The 22,544-nt window shown below is 35.2% G+C and overlaps 1 protein-coding gene across 1 annotated transcript; it reads left to right on the top strand.

Annotated features, from left to right (window-relative positions):
* Nucleotides 1-1,278: 1,278 nt before the first annotated feature.
* On the top strand, nt 1,279-5,092 carry LOC106469250 (Krueppel-like factor 10). Its single transcript, XM_013929725.2, has one exon. It carries the CDS (start codon nt 1,714-1,716, stop codon nt 2,863-2,865), a length of 1,152 nt encoding a protein of 383 aa, XP_013785179.1. The 5' UTR covers nt 1,279-1,713; the 3' UTR covers nt 2,866-5,092.
* The last annotated feature ends 17,452 nt before the right edge of the window (nt 5,093-22,544 follow it).

Raw genomic sequence — 22,544 nt, 5'->3', positions numbered from 1 at the left:
GATTGCGAGTCGAACGCCCTAACCACCTGGTCATGCCGGGCCTCTTCTCTAAACAAATAAAAATATTTAGTAAAATTACATAAGAAACAAAAGTAAATAAATAAAACCAACGAAGAATGGTCCGCTTAGTTGTATAATTAATTATCAGCTGTGTAATATAAAACATAATACTACATCGGTTCTGGAATGTTCGTAAAATAACGAATGTGCATAAATTGTACGTTTTTAAGTATTTTCTCCGAATTAGGGTTAACGAACTCGTCACGGTGATTCAAAACTAATAATTAATAAACTTGATAGTTCCCAAAAGTATTCCTAGGTGTCGTCGTTAGGTGATCTCGATAAAAGATAAATTATAGTGTAAGTATTCTTTTCTGTACGTTTAGATTTTGCGCAACCAGGCAAACAGATGATCGATTTTTTTTATCTTAAAAACGTTCACAGTAGTTAAAGCATAATATCTCCTCAAACCGATTCAAGGCTTCCTATGATGTCCAAAAAAACTGGACGTCTTTGGAAATATTCCAACTTTTCACGACTATGAAGTAAGTAATTAGTGCATAACACGTTCTTGGACAAGTTTTCTTCTTGTTTGATAATGATTTTTTTTAGCAAGAAAACGTCGTAGCCTTGTTCAGTTACTAATCACGTAGAATTCAACGAGACAGCGTGTTCTTGAACAGGTTCTGTTCTTGTTCGGAAAGAAATGTTGACTACGAAAATGGCGTAATGTTCAGTTACTGAATATGTGTGTTTCAAGAACTTGTTTGATATATATAAGAATTAATTGAGCAAAATTGTTTTGAACATGTTCGTTTTATCTTTTCTAACTGTACCGAAATGCTTATAACATCCTGACACTTATCTGTAAATTGTAAATTTGAAAGTTCTTAAAACTTCGTGAGAATTTTTGTTTTAATATGGGATTTATCATAGCCTTTATACGTCTAAGAACTTTTAGACAAAGAGAAGAAACTTTTGGAAGTTTTATAATGATGGTTATATTTGTGCGTTTTGCCTATAAAATAGAATTAAAAACATAGGTCACGTTTTAAAAAAAAAGATATTCGAAACGGAAGTGAAAATTAATCTGTTTAGACGCGCGCGCGTGCCATGCACTGTGACCACGTGCTCGTACTGTCGATCAACAAAAATTTGAGAATTATGTGGTCGAAAATATCTATCTGTTAGAAGTGGTCTTTAGTTCACAGAAGGCAGAGTACTAAAAAAAAAAAAAAAAACTAGCATATCCCTCCCCTTCGCACAACTCCTCGCCTGTCTCGATAGCCACTCAGTTGCTCTTGTCCAAGTGGCTTTCCATGTTTCTATTGGTGGATACTAAATAGCCAATCAGGGCACGTTTTGGATATCTCAAGCCATTCATAAGTCTCACAGGGTCAAAGGCAAGAGAGAGAAAGTGATAAGAAACCTTATAAGAGAGGAGAGTCGTGTGGTTCGTGGATTTCTTTCCATCTACTGTGATAGCGTAGTTAAAATGCAGCAATAACTGTAACGTAATTGTGTACGTTTTACTTGTGAATACTTAATACTGTTTCAACACCTTTTCTGTCAACAACGTTCGTGTTATTTTGCCCTGCACACCTGTTTCCTATTCTGAGTTTTCTATAGTATTCTGAAGGGATGCGTATTTATGAGTATTGATTGTGTTATTAATATTCTCCTCTGAATCTCTGTAAGTGTTCGAGTGCAAGCATGGAAGACCTGCTACCCTTGTCTTCTAGTTTGGAGCGAGAAACTATCACATTGCATAAACTCAACTCTTCTGATGAAGAAAGTGACATCAGTGTAGGAGAACTACCATGGGACGACTGGTCATTGGATAAAATTGAACCTGATGCCTACCTTGATTACCTCATATCCCAGCTTCCTTTAGAAGGTCCACTTGAAACCCCAGAATTTCCTAGTGTTAGTCGCGAAAATGACCCATTTTCTCAGCTTGGTCAACCATCCTTCACCGATAATAGTGTTTACCAGGGGCTATGGGACTGTAAATGGATTGGACCCACTTTGCCCCAGACGAATAACTCTAGAGCCGTTAATCCTTCATGTATGTTCGCTGAGACAGGTTCTGTCTCCAATTATAATTTCAGCCCCGATTCCACTTCAGGTTCTGACCTTTGTTCTTCTACCGACACCATGCCAGAATTCGGAACCTGTGAGAGTGATCTAGTCGTCTTAGGCGTAGGCCTGAAAACCTTAATGTCCGGGTTACGGGAAGAGGACATTAAACCTGAACCGGTCATTCAACAGCGGAGACCTATTTATAACAACAAAACTAACATGACAACTGTTCTTCAACCTCAAGGTGCCCTTAATGGGTTTAATCGCAGCCTTTTAAACAGAAACAATTCCATGGGACCAGTCACTATCCCCACGTGCCCTATAACTAGTTCTTCCCCACTACTGAACTTCCCTCAAACCTCCGCAGGGAACCGAAGAGGACCCCAAAGAATGGGCGTAAATGGGTCTACAGCTAAAGATGAAGAAAAGATTTTCTACTGCACGTACCAAGGGTGTAACAAAGTCTACTCTAAAAGCTCTCATCTAAAAGCCCATCTGAGACGACACACGGGTGAAAAACCATTCGCCTGCCAATGGCCTGGCTGCGGCTGGCGTTTCTCTCGCTCCGATGAGCTGGCCCGCCATAAACGATCCCACTCTGGTATCAAGCCCTATCGCTGTCAGATATGTGAGAAGCGTTTCTCCAGGTCCGACCACCTAGCCAAGCACCTGAAGGTACATCGTCGAGAAAAGCTGATCAGTTTAGTGTCAGGGGGAACATCTACATCATATCGGAGACCAGCAGCTCCTGTAACGTCTATTTTACAAACTACTGAAGCCTAGGCTAGAAAGAAAACTAATGTGAAGGAGGAAAAAAAGCATTATTCTGTGCCAAATGTGTGTATGTGTGTGTGTGTGTGTGTGTATTATTAATTTGTCGTCGCTGAAATGTCGGAGGCAACAAAACATGAGAACAGATCAAGTATTAAGAAGTTACCGAAGCGAAACTGGGACATAAAAGACATTGAACAATTCATGATGCCAGTGTTTTGGCCTCACTAATCAAACTTTGCTTCTAATTATGTCAGAAAGTTAGACTCTTACTTGTACATCTTCGCAACTCGACTACCAAGAACACAGAAGTGCGTTTATATACTCGATAGAGGATGTGTGTGTGATGTTTGTGACAAATTTTGATTAAACGCTAAGAAATAAGAGTTACAATTTAGTCCGCATAATTATAAATTGTTCACGAAAATATCAGTTAAATGTTTATTGTTATATGAATCCTAATAAGAATCTAACTCATATATGAGTCAGAAATACTGTAGATAATTGTATATATTACTCCTATACACTCGGACAAAAATTACTCACGTCTTACTCTTTTTAGTCTCGAAAGTTCGTTAGAAGACAACGAAACATTTGACTAATTTCTGCCTCATATTACTTAATGTTTCTGTTGAATTAATTAATATAACATTGCACTTAAATGTTTAATAACTGAATTAATATTCGTATCCTTCTGAATGTTAAAGGATAATTTAAACACCATAGTATTTCATTTGTTTTAAAACTGATGTTTGAAATGATTAATGATTCTTTCTTCAGTGTACAACGTTTGTCCGTTGTCTTATTTTTCAATATTCTTCAGAAAGTAAAAATAGCATTTTTACCATAAATAACTTTGTTGGTTAACTTATAAAAATTTGATTAAGGTGTTAAAAGTGCAATAAGTCACAACATCTTTAAACGTTTTCTAAGTAATTAATTAAAGAATTTCCTAAATAATCGTTTAATTAACCGTTGTGAAAAACTCTATTCAAGTAAAGCTGTTATTTCCTCACTATAGGGTAATGGATGATTGATTGAAGTTATTACGATAGCGTTTTGAGCAATGAAGAAAAGAAATAAAGGAAACGTACTTCTAGCTTAGGTTTAAAAACAGTTAAAGTTAACAGTTTTTTACCTTTACCTCTAAGGTACTGTTTTAGTTCAAAAGCACATTTTTCAATTTGCATTCCAAGTGTATTCTTGAAAATATAAACCTTAGAATAACTGTGAAACATATTCCAAAATATTTTATGGATTACAATATGTATTTTTTCTATAAATTATAAATTTAATATTTTCATAAGAGGGAATGTGATTAAAATATCATTTTTATAATATGTAAGTATACCGCAGTTCGTTAGCTGTTTAAAATTACTTAGGAGTTTTAAAACAATTGTTTTCGATCTGGAACATTTTTTTCATTTTCTCTCCAAAAAAAAAATTAATTTGGTTTAACACATTTCAAAAACAAATTTAAAGATTCTGCAACCTTGAAACAAGGAATAATAGAATACCCAGAAAATAACTGTTTGCAAAATTTTTCACTGTTGCTTTTAAGTTAAGTGAGACGTTTCTAAATGGGACTGTTTTGTTTTTTGTTTTTTTTTTCATTTAGATTATAGTCTTATATATATATATTCTTATGCAGTAAGATAAAAATTATAAAATATTTGAATGTTTTTTAGACCAGTATCAGTACGAGTTTTTAGAAAGTTAAAGATGTGGAATGAAATTTCATTAATAACTAACAGTATAAAATCAAATAAAGTTAAATTGCGCCTAGTTCTTACTTCAACTGCGGAATATCTTGATTCAGTGGTTGGTATATTCTTTTAGCTATCAAAGAATATTTAAAAGTCCTTTCGTTCTTTTTGTTTTCTGTGTTAAAATGCTTTTGTCAACATTATTAATCAACCTATATGGAAAATGTAATTTTTGAAAAATCAGCTTGTTTCTGGTTTTCGCGATTTATTTTTCTCAAACGTCTTTGATTCTGATGAAACAAAATTATGGATTTGTTGTTTGTTTGTTTTTGTATAAGCAAATGCAAAAGGAGTGTTTTTTTTTTGTTTTTGTTCTCTATTTTTTCTTTTTTTCGTCTTTGAAACGTGGAAATTTCCCTTTGCTTGTGTGCTTTTAGAACCGCATTTTAGGTCATCTATACATTTGTTCGGCAGTATAAATGTTCTGTGCCTATTAAATTTGTGATTTAAAATAAACGTTTTCAAGCATTTCATCCGGTCTAGTAATGATTTCATGAAGCTCCGTGTCATATAAACAAAGGAAAATGTTTGTTTTATAAAAATATAATTCATGAATTAAAGTTTTCCATATTTATAAACTATTTTAATATTACTTCTGATATTAATTTCACCGTTATTGATACATATATATATTTAAGGGTAAACCCGGCGAAAAAAAAATATATAATGATGTGATAGTAATCCTTACCTTAATTCCGATTTTAAAATGAATTAAATAAAAATTATAATAATTCATTTCGCTTACTTAACCTAGTTTTGACCACAACAGTTGTTGTTCATGCAACGGATGATATAAATAACACCTAGACCATTGTTGTGTCTGTCGTAACACAGCCGGCCTGGTGAACCCTGGTATTGGTCGAAAGGGCTCAACGACATTTGGAATATGGCGGATACAGTATGTGTTGACACATTGTTAGATTTTTTGATTTTTTTTGCTTTCACATATAATTTCTTGCAATGAAATATTTCAGCATCAACAAAGATACTCGAACCTTGATGTTTCTTTATCATAACCTGTAAAGATAAAACAGCCCAATAATAAACGTCGAATGAGAAAATACTTCGACTTTAAAATAGCCTGAAAGAATTTGAGCAAGAACTTCTACTGAACACAACTATTTCAAGTTGTGAAATATAGCTGTAGAAAATTAGTTTTGTTAAATTAATAAAACATTCACGTGAACCGGTAGTTTGTGTAATGTTGCATCACAATAAGACTGATGATAAAGTTTTTCATATCTTAGTTATCACAGATTGCTATTCGTCTTATTATGATATAACATAAAAATTAACGATCCACAGATCATGCTTTACAAGCATGATAGCTGTAACACTATTCGAATTGAAAGCAACTTCCCATTTGTTTGTGTCTGCTACAGGTTTTAAATTTTTCAAAAATAAACTTTTTTTGTAATTCAAGATTTAATAATCCTGAAAATATTATCGAACAGTTCTTTGTTTTAACACCAGAAGTAAAACTTGTGTATCTTTTTGACCGAATTACACATAGTTTTAATTCTAACATTTCATAGATATTATTCATGACTCTTTTTAAGAAATATTTTCAGAACTTTCTTTAAAGTTCGCCCTATTTCTTTATCCAGAACGTCCATTTCGTCGGGTTTGTGTTCTATATAACATCGTAAAACACTTTATTTTGACCAATCTTAATTCCTGCACGTGTTCAGAAGTCCTTTTTATTTTTCTCGGATACCGTTGATCCTTCAGACTGGTCTTAGACTATATTGAGATAATATTGCTTTGTGGTTCAAGACCCAATTGAGATAAAACCACTTTGTAGTTTCAGTCTAGATACTGAGCGGAAGGCCTCGATGACAAAGATGTAGAACAATACTGAGTAAGATGTCTCGTTGGCAGCGGTGTGGAACAATACTGAGTGAGAGGTCTCGTTGGCAACAGTATAGAACAATAATGAGTGAGAGGACTCATTGGCAGCGGTGTGAAACAATACTGAGTGAGAGGTCTCGTTGGCAACAGTATAGAACAATACTGAATGAAAAGTCTCGTTGGCAGCAGTATAGAACAATACTGAGTAAGATGTCTCGTTGACAGTGGTGTAGAACACTGAGTGAGAGGTCTCGTTGGCAGCGGTGTAGAACAATACTGAATGAAAAGTCTCGTTGGCAGCAGTATAGAACAATACTGAGTAAGATGTCTCGTTGGCAGCGGTGTGGAACAATACTGAGTGAGAGGTCTCGTCGGCAACAGTATAGAACAATAATGAGTGAGAGGACTCATTGGCAGCGGTGTGGAACAACACTGAGTGAGAGGTCTCGTTGGCAGCGGTGTAGAACAATACTGAATGAAAAGTCTCGTTGGCAGCAGTATAGAACAATACTGAGTGAGAGGTCTCGTTGACAGTGGTGTAGAACACTGAGTGAGAGGTCTCGTTGACAGCGGTGTATAACAATACTGAGTGAGAGGTCTCGTTGGCAGTGGTGTGCAACAATACTGAGTGAGACGTCTCGTTGGCAAAGATGTATAACAGTACTGAGGTCTCGTTGGCAGCGGTGTGCAACAATAGTGAGTGTGAGGTCTCTTTGGAAAAGATGTAGAACAATACCGAGTGAGAGGTCTCGTTGGCAGCGGTGTGCAACAATACTGAGTGAAAGGTCTCGTTGACAGTGGCGTAGAACACTGAGTGAGAGGTCTCGTTGGCAGCGTTGTGGAACAATACTGGGTGATAAGCCTCGTTGGCAGCGGTGTGGAACAATACTGAGTGAGAGGTCTCGTTGGCAGCAGTGTAGAACAATACTGGGTGAGAGGTCTCTCTGGCAGTGGTGTAGAACACTGGGTGAGAGGTCTCTTTGGCAAAGACGTACAGCAGATTAAGCTTAGTTTAAGTGTTGTTTCTACTATAACAATTAAGTCTATCTCAGTTATTAATGAGGTCGTTGTTGTTAACAAAAGCTGACGTCATCTTAGTGTCTGAATCAGGCTTTTGTTCGAAAATGTTGTAAGGAATCAAAGCTTATTTCTGTGTTTACGAAGTGCGTCAGCGTAGTATGCACATATTTTTTTTGATCTGTCAAGAATAATCAACTTTTATATAACTTATTAAGTAATCGGCATTTCTGAGATTCGTAAAATAGTCAAGTTAAAGATTTATTATTGATTTAAACAGATAAAATTATTATTACCAGATATGTAAAACACAATACTAGACACCTTTTCTGTTTTCATTCACCATCAAACCCAATAGTCTTTCCAATCTGCCACACTGTTAACATGATAACGGTAGTTACCGGAAGTGTGGACGAGAATAACCGAAAGTACAAACGGAAGTATAAAAGCAACGAATAGCTGACTTCCTTGAGTTAATTATTTACGTTTATCATAAGCTTAAGTACATATGTAACCTTACTGTGTATGTATATCAGCGTATACAAGGTTGCATTACAGACTACTATGACTGTAAAATTACCATTCAGAAAGTTTTAAACTAAACTCTTGTACGTATTATTACTACATAATGTTCTTCATTGGCGATTATTCTCATAATATCAGCACCTATACTAAAAGAAAGAAACAAAAAAATCACAAACATAAAACCACCCTTTTTCTGCTCATTTACAGCGTTTTGTGTTTCACGCTTTAATATCAAACAATAAATCTTCATTACCAAAGCGCCCCCTAGTGGCACAGCTGCAAGTCTTTGAAGAGGTATGATCGTACTTATGAAACCAGGATATATTGATATACATGCATATGTACATACACATAAAATCATTACTTTATGATATAGATACTTTAATATATGTAAAAAATTCATATGTGGTTTTAAAACGTCAATGTAAAGACTTGTGTGTTTTTTCGGTTAAATCATATACAACGAAGACGTTTTACAAGTTTTAATGTCAAACCGACGGCACAAACAGCGATTTCCCCATATAAATGGTTTCTACTGCATTCTGCCACCATCCAACTTAGACGTGCTTGTATTTTATTGTAAGCTATATTTTTAATATTGTAATTTAGATGTTAGCTAGAGGGAGCTGCATATGGAAGTGATGAAGTTAGTATAGGTCAATAAGGTCTAGAAAATTCTAAAAGATTTGACGCCAGACGCTTCTATTACATTCTAGAATAGATTACAAATATTAGATAGTTATGAAAAATAGTAGAGTTATTTAAAGACAATAAGGTCGTTTCTAACAGTTTCATAGAGACAGCCAAGAAGGTAATGAGTTGTTTCTAGACAAAAGAGTAAATTAGCCATTGTGTTTTCGTTTCAACCATGAAGTCGTACAAGTAGGTTTATTCTTTACGTTAGTGTTGTACTGTTAGCATCATTTGTAAACATCTTGACTGAGATTGTAAAACGTAAAAAAATGAAATAAACTAATTTATTATCTTTATATGGACTGGACATTGAATTATTTCCACCTGTTATTTAAAAACAACGACATGATCAATCAGATAGATTTCATACCCTAGGCCTGCTGCTCCTTTTAGAGATTTCGTGCGTTTATATTCAATAACGTCAAATTTCACCTTTGAAAACTTAGAAAATTCTTCTCAGATCCAGGATGATCAACGATCCGGATAATTTTTTGTAGTGTGATGAGGAGTCTCAATATTAATGTACCCATGAAATTTGGTACAATTCCGAACAATCTTTACAGAATTATTAACCCAAAACTGCGATAATGCCCAATCTCCCCATTATAAAAAAAATGCTTCAAAGTGATCCGGATTTGGATCCGGACTAAATTTGGTGAGGACTGTCTCATATTGACTTCCCATCTTTAGTGAAATGTTCGTGTACATTAGTTTTCGAGATACGCGCGCAGAAATAAAGACAGACAGACACACACACACGGATCCGATTACAATACCCTCGCCCCCCTCCGGGGGAAAGGGTAAAAAAAACACTAAAATATGCGTGCGCGAATGGAGGGGAGAGCACAGCAGCCCTTATCTGCTGTAAAGTAACTAAGTTGCGACAGCTAATTTCCTATGGTATGGCATGCGTGCGTGTGGAGGGGGGGGGCACAGTAGCCGTTATCCGTTTTCAGGTAACTAAGTTACGACAGATAATCCACTCATAGTATGTGCAACTTGCATATCCATCAACATTAACAAAGTGAATCTAATCAATTAAGATAGTATATGTGCATACACAACTTTTCAAAATCTTAAAACAAGAAAAAAATGAAATCTGTTCATGAGCGGTTCAGGTACTAACCGTGTTTATCTGAACATTCTACCAGGAACACACGATGATTCAAAACCTTTTGTTTGTTTTCTACTGGTACAAGTATCTGTGTTTCTTAGTAAACTTTCTGAAAACCTGAATAAGACAGTTTCACAACAGAAGGAAAATTAAATCATACTCTTCCAAGAAGTTGATGTTGTTTGTAACAAACCTTACAGCAGTTGACCTCGGTTGTACAGATTTGGTGTTTGTACAAAAGTTCTTGGGTAATTATGTATGTTTACCGACTTTTTCCACTTGTTTTTTTATATATAAAGAGACTTTTTTTAATATCTGATATCTATTGGACTTTCAAACTATTCAATTTTAAGAGATTAACACTTCTGTGCATATACAGCTCAAACAGAAAACTCTTGGAGTTGCGTGTTTCTACGTTTTGGAGGCTCCAGTAGATTGCGTGAAGGTTAAACGACCCCCTACAGTTTTATTCATTGTGTTTACTAAACAATTTTACTGAAGGAGTGAAAACTGAGAATAGGTGGAATTCAAACATGTTAACCAGGCAGATCTTTTAAACATCTGGGCTACCATGTTTCACTCTTTACTGTTTCACTGTTTACTTCTTTAGTTATGGAGAGAAGCTAGCATGATTCTGGCTCTGTCGTTATTAACCAGTCAGGTGAAAACTGTGAGTTGTGGTATTTGAAACGCGGTAGGTTAATTTACTAAAACGTCCGCCTCGTTAATAGAATCATGATTCCGAATCTCTCTTAGTGTCAGTTTCCCTTCTCTAAAAAAAAAGTATTAATTTTCTCAGTTCGGTGTGCCAACGTTATTCATAAAAAGTCATCTACGATCACCTTTATCAGGACTTTTTGAACTTCTAACGAAAAAACCTTACGAAATGACTCTAACACTTGATGATCTCGCTTAAATAGCCTTCTCGGTTCGTCATTGTCAGGTGGTTAGGGTGCTTGACCTGCAACCGGAGGGTTGTGGGTTCGAATCTCCGTCCCACCAAACATGATCACCCTTTTCAGCAGTAGAGGCGTTATAATGTGACGGTCAGTCCTACTATTCGTTGGTAAAAGAATAGCCCAAGAGTTGGCGGTGGGTGGTGATGACTAGCTGCCTTCCCTCTAGTCTTTCACTGCTAAATTAGGGACTACTAGCGCAGGTAACCCTCGTGTAGCTTAGTGTATTGACTGCAATGTTCTTTACGTTATTCAAACAATGACATTATTGGAAGAGCTTACAAAATATAACAATCAGGAAAAGTTTTTTTTTTCAATAAAATAATATATTTTTCAACTTTATCTAAAGGGGCAGTGTGTAAAACTATAATAATTACTTCGAGTACACCGATAATTTAACCAAAATAAATATGAATTCCTCCGAATTATGGAAATAGTTATTAAATCAAGTAACGAAAAATTTGATCAGCCTACACCTTTCTAATTACTTATTACCAACTTAGCAAAGGTATTCAACTTTTAAATCGGATAAATTCTAAAAGTTTCTGTACTGCCACTGGTAACAAGTTTTGTCCCCCCCCCCACCGTTGATTCAGCGGTAAGTTTACGGAATTACAATTCTAAAATCCGGGGTTCGATTCCCCACTACGGACAGAATGCAATTAGCCCATTGTGTAGTCTTGCACTGAGAAAACAACAACGTGTTTTCGTTTGTTTGTTTGCTTTTATTTTTAGCGGGAAAATCTCATAAACAAGCATACTACTGAAAGTACAAAAAATAACGAAATTAAATAACTAAAACTGAACCTACTTATAACACAGTGAATTTTGTAAATAATTTCTGGAGTACTTGTAACAACACATTATCAAACAAGTATTTTCAAACGGGTGTCATATGCAACCTGGAAATAAGTTTTAGTGTTTTATAAATTAATGTTGTAAACGAATTTAGGGTTATGAAAACGGGAAAATAATGATTTACCTAGCTGACTCTCCACTTGCATTAAGAAAATATTAATATAAATTAAATACATCTCGATCTAATAACGGCGGATATTACACGTTCCACACTTTGGGACATTAGGCGTCATATAAGAATGACGATCAAATCTCACTATTCCATCAGTCAACAGTAGCCCCATAAACTTGGTGGTGGGTGCCAGAGATGTCGGAACCGGGGAAGCAGGGGGGAGCAAATGTGCCTATTAGTTTTGTGGAGAGGAAGCAAACGAGTACAGGAATTCATATGGGAACCAAAACAACAAAGAATTTTTCTTTTAGACATTCTATGTTTTCATTCTTAAGCATTTAAAAAAAAACGTATACATTATATAACTTTACTTTAGTTATTCAATAACAATGCCCTTCATGTGTAAGTGATATCTGAAGATTTCTGATTCGTCGAAAATCATTCACCCTGGCAAAAACAAAAATGTACCTACACCACTGAAAAATATGGTTATTTAGTGTCTTCTATGTTACTTTAATACAGGTTTTTGTTGGTTTACCTTCTAATGTTGTATGCGTACATGGAAAACATGGTTGTTTAGTAGTGTCTTCTATGTTACTTTAATACAGGTTTTTGTTGGTTTACCTTCTAATGTTGTATGCATACATGAAAAACATGGTTGTTTAGTAGTATTTGTTTATTATTAACATCGTGGTTCCTTCACCCGAACAAGAGTATCAGTATGTTAAGTTTTGTTCATTGTCCACACTTTTCGTGCCACATCCAATTCATGGGGTAATATCAACTTGTATGTTTTCACTAGCTTCACTTATGTATGAACATACTATTAGTCCGCGTTAACAATACAGTTCCGCTTAGCAGTCATATATATACACACACACACACATAATCCTATTTTTGTATACAAACCCCTTTTAAAATAGAGCTACATTCATGTCTAGGATTCAGTTAGCCTAGCACTGTTAGGTCTGTAGGATTCTTATTTATCATATCTAGAGTAGAGACATGTAACTCTCTAGCTTGCTCATCAGTTCATTTTTATTAATATTTTTCTGATATTATTGAAGCGAGTTATCCAAAGTACTATTTCGGACGAGGCGGATTTGAATCACCGACCTATGTATTTCATTTTATTCAACTACAGTCAACTGCTCTACCAACTGAGCTCTCGTCTGTTGTTATATTGTGCTGCTTGTTTGGTTTGGTTTGAATTTCGCGCAAAATTACACGAGGGCTATCTGCGCTATCCGTCCTTAAATTAGGAGTGAAAGACTAGAGGGAAGGCCGCTAGTAGTCGCCACCCACCGCCAACTCTTGGGCTACTCTTTTACCAAAATAATGGGATTGACCATCACATTATAACGCCCCCACGGCTGAAAGGGCGTGCTGGTCATACCAATACTTATAAGTCTATTGGAGACTGCTACAGAAATCGAAGACCCAATGAGGTATTACACTGTATATTATAGTAAAAGATAGCTTTCAACTGGGCCAAAATTATATATAAGGCCTCAGATTACAGAATTATATGCTGTTCTGTTATATCAACGTTCCTGTTACGTACGACTGAAAAGATAACAAAACAAAAATTGTACTTAGCACCGAATGTTTTAGAAATTTTAGGACAGTACAGAGATAATCCTACTATGATTGAAGAAGAAAAAACAAACAGTAACATATTTGAGATAATTGTACCCATACCACTTTTCATCTGTTCTCAGATTATAAAAACAATGTAATCTGAATAAATGGAGAACTGCTGACCTAATATGTTAGATAAGGCTTCATGTTGAACAGTATCTTCCTTTCAATTCAACTGATAGTTTCTTGAACTCAGAGATACTAAATAATTAAATTGAACTGTTTGAATAAACTCCTAGGAAATTATCTACCACAAAGCCTGAAACTACAGTTCTCAGCTATTCATGATACGCAGATTTGTTATGTAATGTTATTACGTACAACTTACGTTCGTATTGTGATTGTTTAATGATATTTTTTTAATATTTATGGATGACAAAGTGTTATTTTCTTCTGAGATATATGCTAGAATATCAAACAGCATTTGAGAAAGGTGACCTCAGTCTTGTTGTATTATATGAATTTAAAAAGTATTGTTGTATCAAAAGTTAATTTTATTAACCGAGCCCCCCCCCCCCAGTGGCACAGTGGTATGTCTGCGGAGTTACAACGCTAAAAACCGGTTTTCGATACCTGTGGTGGGCATAGCACAAATAGCCCTTTGTATAGCTTTGTACTTAACTACAAACAAACCGAGCCCAAAATAAAATACAGAAAACTGTTACATTTTAATCTTTGTTTCATTTCAACTCTAGGGCCACGAACTAACTGTAGGCCTAGAATCAAATCTGATCCTCCATTTTTCTGTTAACCTCCTTTGGATGCTCCAATCTCTATTGTTTTATGGTACCGATGACAACAGTTTCTGTGTATGTAATCAAAAGAATATAAGCAAATATAAATCATTCATAAATGAATATATATCTAAACAATAGAGTTCTTCGGCATATACATTCGGAAAATCTCCAAAATGAAATCTAGAAAGAACTTCTGATTTAAACTTACAGGCACGTTTACAAATCAAACGAACCTTTGAGTGTGCAGAAGAATACGTTTCGTCTACCTTTATCCATCATGTAGCTACTACACAAGCAAAATGCACCGTTGCAATTTTTGATGGGTTACAGGACATACTTTGCAACGTTTATACATTATAAATGCTTATTCAAAGAAAGTACAAGCGAAAAAGCAAATAACTTAAATTTCCTCGCTCTAAGTTCCTTAACTAGATTTTTGTATTTCAAAATGGTTTCCGAATAAAGGCATATGACGTCACAAAGACCTATAGTCTAATTAGATGATTTGGTGTTAACGCCCACAAAAACTACCGAGTGACATTAGATCACATTAGATGTAACTTAAGTTTTGAATGAAGCGATTTTATATATATATTCACTTCTTTCTACAAAATATGATAGAATGCAGTTGAATTAAATAAATCATTGTTATTCGTTAACTTGTGCTAATCATAGTTTTACTGAGCACACGTATTAATAAAATTCTTTACTTTTAAAGTACAGCTACGCATGTGACAAAAGATCTTACAAACATCAAAAACATTGAGTGTTCCAACTTTGAACAAGAAACAAATCTACTGAAATCAGTCTTCACAAAAATGCGTACAAGTGATAGAACCTTACATTTATATTCTAGAGAACACCCTCCAATCACATGTCAGGAGGCTCGCATTCTCATGAAGTATACGTCTACCTGCTTCTACTTTGCATAATCAAATACTGTTTTTAAGCAAAATTATAATTTAGTTCTAGCACCTAGAGAAAAACAACAACAACAAAGCTAAGAGATTGTTTGACTTACAACAATAAACTATCACGAAGTACTTGATTAAAGTAGCGATCAAGATATAAGGTAGTGTGTCGTGCGGCCAAGACAACCTGCAGGACACGCTGTTTGTTATTAACAGGAGTGGTAGTTTAGCAGTTTTACACTTTTTTTTCTGTAGTTCCAAACTATCACATATTTTAAGAGGATTTGCTCTACTGGACTCTTATTTCAAATACCAAATTTCAAGGCAATCCATTAAGAAATACACGAGGTATAAAATCACCAATATTGATTGAATGTCTTCGTATTTTTTTTTCTTCACACCCAAAGTACGGAAACTTTATTTTATACTTAACTTTCATGGATGATTTTCAAATTTGGTTCAAATTTACACTCTACAATTAGGTGTCAAATGTGGTCTAAATATAATCCATATGTGCAAAGTTATTCAACAAAAACCGCTCAATTTTGATCAAAAGTTTTGCGCATGCCTATGAAAAAAGTCACGTCTGAAATTTTTACTACAGCTTCACCTAAGAGAAAAAAATTATCCGTTTTTAGATTTTTTGTTATTCGGATCAAAGGCGGCTGATTTAGACCAGCAAAACTATAGGGTTGAAGCACATGCAGATACATAAGTATTAGCTAGGCCAAGCAAACTAGATTAGCAGTTTCTAGCTCAAGCTTTCAAAAGTATCATACTGGTGGACGATTATTATTCATTGTCAATTTTTAAGCACAAATTTTCTACATTTTATGAAATTATTCTAATTAAAGAGCGTTTAGCGTCACGTGATATTAGGTTAAGCAATTAACGTAAATAATGATTCTTGATACGGCTGTACCGAGAGTATGCGGGTGATGACAAGAAACTGTTAATCTAGTTTCCTTAGCGTTGCTATAAAGGAAATTATTAGCATTGTTTTAGAGAGGAAAACTACCACCATATATTTTTAAGGATCTGGTTGGTTCTGTAAAGTATAGGTCTGTTCCGAATAATAGGGTTGCGATCCTAAAACTAATGTTTGTTACTATCGAGTGTCACTTTCTTACATACTGTGGTTTGTTGGTGTGTATTGACAAAAAGTCGTGATATCTGATCAAAAAACACCTTAGGTGTGAAAAAAAGGTGCGGCCAAAAAGGATTGTGTGTGTGACTTAAAAGAATGAAATCAAAATTGGCGGCCAAACTGGTAGCTACACTTATTGCATTGATAAGAAGTTTACAGCAAATATTCATTCATCAGTTAGTTAGGCCGCGTATTTTGTTTTAACCACTATCATGCCCCAAGTTGAACAAAAAACGCGGTCTGGCTAACTAATGATTGACTATTAGACTCTGGTTAACTTGTGGTTGTTGCTCAGAAAAACAAAAATCACAAAGTTGTTTACTATGTTGTTATGTGAAGTAAAATCTAACGATAAAACCCTAATGTTCATCTAAGAAAAGCACTTATAAAACCTGCGTAATACTAAGACTTAGCGTCAAAATTTTAAAATAACACAGGCCTGCAAATTTAAACTTCATAAAAGAAGTTTTGTTTTTAATAACGGATTTTCCGTAATTCAGCTACGCAAATTTCGAAAATAATATTCTTTTTCTTTGCTATAGCGTAAGGATTTTTTTACAAATCGGGAATAAAAATAAAACTCTTACTTAGATCAAATTTACCAAAAATATAACAGAATATGTTTGGGGCATTTACACAACCTCTTGTTGCCAGAGCGACGAATAAATAATGTTGAAAAGGAAACAAAAATAGTGTCAAAGTACACGCACAAACAAATACTATCCAGAAATGACACGTCATGTGGCCTGTTAAACGTTTATATACTAGCGGTGTGTTTTTCTCGTGGGTTCTAGAACGATCGATAAAACTCTCGCGTCGCGATTGATCTAGAGAAATCTATAGTCAATGATTGTCAACATTTCAAGCATCATAAAATGTGACCCGATTTCATTGAAAATAATTCACTTATGTAAAAGCAGATATGACGTTTTGTGAAAAATTTGTACGTGATGGAAAAAAATTAATATCATTTTCGGATTCAGCGTACAAAAATTACAGTAGAACATGTAAAAATTTCAAGACAATAAAATCATCACAGACCTGTGATAATTATTGTTTATTTAATACATTCAGGAGTTTATCTAAGAGTTTCAGTAATTTTGGTAATTACAGTTTATTCTTTTTTTACTGGAAAATATTTTTAATGAGTGGAATAAATGTTTCTTGGAAATTTCAGCAACCTTATTTTGTTAGTCTTAATGAAGTCAATTTAGATTTTGATCACGTTCATATGTGCATATTTCAGATTGGACTGGTAAGACCGATCTGATGTCTTCAAGTGTGAACGCAGTATGACACATTCTAAATGATAATAAAGTCGATGTACCAAGCTTTGCTTAGAATAGTGATTAAGGGATTTCCCATATTGCGTAAAGGTAAACACAGTGTTTTACGATTTGTGTCATGAGCAACACGGATGTCACACACTATACAATGACTAACACAATGTTTTTTAACAAAAGCCACATTGTAATATGCAGATAGTATATTAATAGCACCCTAGACTCCCAACCCCCGGTAGCTCAGCGACAAGTCCATGAAGTTATGTCGCCCAAAACTGGGTTTCGATACTCGTGGTGGGCACAGCGGAAATAGCCCATTGTGTAGCGTTGCGCTGAAAAACAACAAAAAAAAACAACATATGCTTAAAAACATGATTCTTTTTTTTGTCGGATTGATTTTTAAAACAGCTCCGGACGAAGAAAAGTTGACGAGGTTATTGGTTAGCTGAAGGATTAATTCGTAAAAGAAAAATATATTTATACAGTACTGTTTGTTTTGTAATTAAACACAAAGCTACACAATGGGCTATCTGTGCTCTACCCACCACGGGTATCGAAACCCGGATTCTAGCGTTGTAAGTCCGCAGACATGCCGCTGTGCCACTGGGGTATATTATATAAATAGGGGGTGATAAAAACCACTTGCATGGCACAGGAACGTTAGAAATGGTTTTTATATTTTACCCTTATTCTTCCCCACTGTTAAACACTACCAGTTTATACGAATCATATAGCAGGACTTTCCACGCGCTTATCAAATGTTCATTTCACATTTCATTACTATAAAGGTTATTTCATTGCAAAATAACTTTTACTCATTTTAATTACAAATGTTAACCAACTATTCCCAAAGGTAGTGTTTCCTAACGAATATTACTTACTTTATGTGTATTGCATTTTTTATCAGCTTATAATTCCGTGAACTTAGACAGAGTTATTTGAGAATAACTTCTATAAAACAAACATCAGTGTTAAGATGAACACAAACTAAAAACCCTCTTGAAGATATAAGTTATCAAACAACAACTTCGACTAACTTATTATAACTAGTGAAAACTAACGACAGAAATATTGGCTTCTATATCGTGATGGATGATGTAACGGTTGCAATTGTAAACTAGAAAATAAACACCCGATCCAATAGAGGTTATCGTGATTCGATATTGGTAAACAAGGTTTTTATATGAAGAGTCTTGCTGCCCTAGTTATATACTTGTATTTCATACCATTACAAAAACCTTCTATTTAAGGATGTTATATACTTCGACTTAATGACGCTGATTGTTGTACAGAAACGTGTTCAATAATCTATTGTCTTCATTGAGTAATAATAAGAACGTCACGAGCCAGATGGACCCGGTGATACTATCGAATGCTTTTACCTGTACTTGTTAATCAACGTTGTAATATAATAAGTATCATAAACCAAAGACTTCTTTACGAAGGTGACTCCACTATGGAAAGTTTACAAGGTCTTTCCTCCAGACAAGTTTCAATTTATACCTATGATCTAGATTCGATTTTCAGCTATGGACAGGGTGCAAATAATCCATTGTATAGTTAAGTGCTTAAAACAAAACAAGCCGAATTATGCTTCATACTATAAAATCTTGCACAAATCAGTTGAGAAAGACGCTGCATTGTTTTAAAGTATAAATTTCAGTTGTTCTCTGTTATTCCCCGAAAGAGGGCCGAAGGCCGCCTGGAGTGGTCATCTGTTTTAACCAGTCGCATCACTATACAGTAGTGTATTGTCTGTCAGTCAGTCAGTGGACACTAAAATGACGTCACATCAGGAGTGATTGACATTGCAATTTTTTACAGTCGTGATGTCAGTAAAACGTGCGCATGCCATGAATCACGAGAAGAATTATGCTCTCTGTTAGGCTACAACACAGTATGGCATATACACTTCAAAATCAAGAAATTAAAATATATGCTACTCTTAATTTTGGTTTAATTTACTCTTCAAACAGAACAATTTTGGGGACCCTGCGGAAGTATATCTACTAAAATAAATAAGAAAGATTCTTGGGATAAAGTTTTTCTCTTGGGAAATTTCTGAGCTTCATGCAAACTCTACTCACTTTGTGCGATATAAAGTATCATGTATTTAGCTAAAACGTGCACTAGCTGTTGTAGAAACCAAAAAAACAAGAGGGAATCCTTAATAGCCGCGTCACTTGAAATTCTTTTAGGCAAGATTAGATAAATTAATCTATGAGACCTTGGGCACGGTCAAATACACCAATCGAAAGGGTTTGACCTCCTGAGTCCAAACTTGTAATTATATGTCAAATAGTTCAAGAAATAACCGAGCTATGAGGTACAAGTTTGCACTTGAAAAACTCAAAAATTCGAAATATAAAAACCAGAAAAGCGACATTTATCAATACGTATCAAACATAAAATCAAACGTTAAGTAAAAAGTGATCAACACTGAAAATTATTTATCAAAAGTTAGCACAACATAGAGCAAAATACGCTTAGTTTAAATTAAAAAATGGAACTTTTTAAAACTAATCAGGGAGATCATCTCCCTTTAGGCCAAATTCGAAAACCTTGAGCTTGGTGTTGCTTTGAGAAGGCTTGAATGGGTAATGAAGAAAAACTTTAATATAAGTTTAACATAACAGCAAACGTTTCGACAAGGTTTTGTCGTCATCAGGTACCTTTGTACATTTGATGTTATGTTAAAGTTTTCTTCATTACCCATTCAAGCCGTCTCCAAGCATCATTAGTCTCAGAGTGGGTTCCTCGTCATCGAACCATGAGCATAATCTCAGAGTGCATGTTCCACAGTTTTGTCTAGAACAATCAGTATCGTGAAATCTAGAAAGATAGGTGGAAATATACGAGATTCGTTAAAGTTATTTCATGATATTAAATGCAGAAAAACGGCAAAGCAATGAAACAAATAGGCCGAATATCAAAATCACCATATCATGCAGATGTTTTTCCCCACTGTTCTCATAACTAGTCCATTACGGATTTCAAATCAGAGGCGTGTAAAAATAGCCTTTTAACCATGATATTAAAGATTTTGTACAGTATATAAAATAGTATGTGGAGATAGAGTTGGCCCTGTGGATTTTGAAGTTAGTAACTGGTTTCTAAACCGTACAATACCAGACAATATTCCCCGCAGTATAACCTCTGGGTGAGAAGTAAGAGTGAGTGTCAATCCCTTAGCGTAGATGGTTGTGTGCTGCTGGTGAGTAGCTCAAAATTAAGGATGGCGGCAGGTAGTCTTACTAGCTTAGCCATAAATGGATAAATATTTTTCCCACCCCAGTGGCACAGCGGTATGTTTGCGGACTTACAACGCTATAAACCGAGTGGGCAGAGATAGTCCGTAAATAAAAAAAATGCATATTTGTCCCCCACTGGGATAGCGGTAAGTCTCCGGATTTACAACGTTAAAATCAGGAGTTCGATTCTCCTGGGTGGACACAGCAGATAGCTTTGCTATTGGAAAAAAAACACACACACACACACAGAGAGATCTTTTTCTGCCTTCGTATCCAGCCATGCTCATGAGTTCTGGTATTGAACTGAAAGCCTTCTGAACAGAGACGGGAAACAGATAAAGAAAAACATGTTTGCATCCATATGGTTTGAAATCCATCACTGAACAACAAAAAAGATGTGGAAAAAAAAATATATGCAGTCAGTCCAATTATCCATAACTCTCAGTAGAAAGCATATGACAAAAACTGATGGCTGGAGATCAAATGTGGATAAATTACACGTATCTGTTCCGTATAAGAATATATATATATATAAGAACATTATACATGCAGTACTTTCTAACTCATGAGAAGCTTTAAAACCTTCATTCAAAATAACATAAGGTGTAGTCGTTGTCATGGTAACTGTAGCGATGTCAGATGAGCTTTCATGAAAAAGTTCACCAAATAAAATACATGAATTTATTTTATCTTAAATTGCTGAACTAGGTTGAATAACTGGAACTTGGGAACCACTTTTTTTTTGCTGTTTTTAGATAAACTGTTAAGACGATATCCACATCTGGTTGGTGACGTATAAGAGATGTCAGGTTAAGTTTGCCGTCGAATCAAATATCACAGAAGAGTCATGTTGATCAACAATAGGTGCATTAATAATTATTAGCAGGTAAGGAGTAATGTATAACAATATATCAACCACACTATATATCTGCTATATCGACGAGGCCTTTCGCTCAATACCAAGGCTCTCCTCGGGCCAACTGAGATAAGACAGACGCAGTGAGTATTTAATCGTCCCTTCAAATTTAAAAAGAAAACGTTCTTACCAAATTATCTGGGCCCCGCGTGGCCAGGTGGTGAGGGAGCTCGACTCGCAATCTGCGGGTAACGGGTTCGAATCTCCGTCCCACTAAACATGCTCATCCTTTCAGTTGGGAGAGGGGGAATTATAATGTGCCGGTCAATCCCACTATTTGTTGGTAAAAGAGTAGCCCAAGAGTTGGCGGTGGGTGACAATGACTAGCTGCCTTCCTTCTAGTCTTACACTGCTAAATTAGGGACGGCTAGCGCAGATAGCCCTTGTATAGCTTTGCGCGAAATTCAAAAACAAACAAACAAACCAAATTATCTAACACTACCAAATCACACAAAACTTAATGTGTGACTATGACAATCTGTAATATGGATGTAAAATACTAATTATAAGTAATGGTATTAAAAACTTACATAGATTGTTTGTTCCGCTTCGCGCAAAACTAGTTGTCCTTAATTTAGAAGTGATAGACTAGAGGAAAAGCAGCTAGTCAACGCCACTAACTCTTGAGATATCTTTTACCAGCGACAAGTGGGATTGACCGTAACATTATAACATCCAAATGGCTGAAAGGACGAACATGTTCGGCGACAGGGTGTCAAACCCGCAACCTGCAGGTTGCCCTAACAGCCAGGCTATAAGACCTAGCAAAACATAATTTTCTATGAATTTTTATTGTCACAGTAATTCGAAAAAAAAGCATATATATATCGAATTATAAAAACCAGAAAAGCAACATTTGTTAATACACATCAGAAATAAAATTAAACGATATGTAAAAAGTGCTTAACACTGA

The sequence above is a fragment of the Limulus polyphemus genome, unplaced genomic scaffold (assembly GCF_000517525.1).
Source record: "Limulus polyphemus unplaced genomic scaffold, Limulus_polyphemus-2.1.2 Scaffold95, whole genome shotgun sequence".
NCBI lineage: Eukaryota > Metazoa > Arthropoda > Merostomata > Xiphosura > Limulidae > Limulus > Limulus polyphemus.
The sequence above is the reverse complement of the archived record's forward strand: the minus strand, read 5'-3'. Positions and strand labels throughout refer to the sequence as shown.

Bases quoted from the DNA above. Each gene is read 5' to 3' on its own strand.
- LOC106469250 (XM_013929725.2), top strand. From the start codon at position 1,714: ATGGAAGACCTGCTACCCTTGTCTTCTAGTTTGGAGCGAGAAACTATC.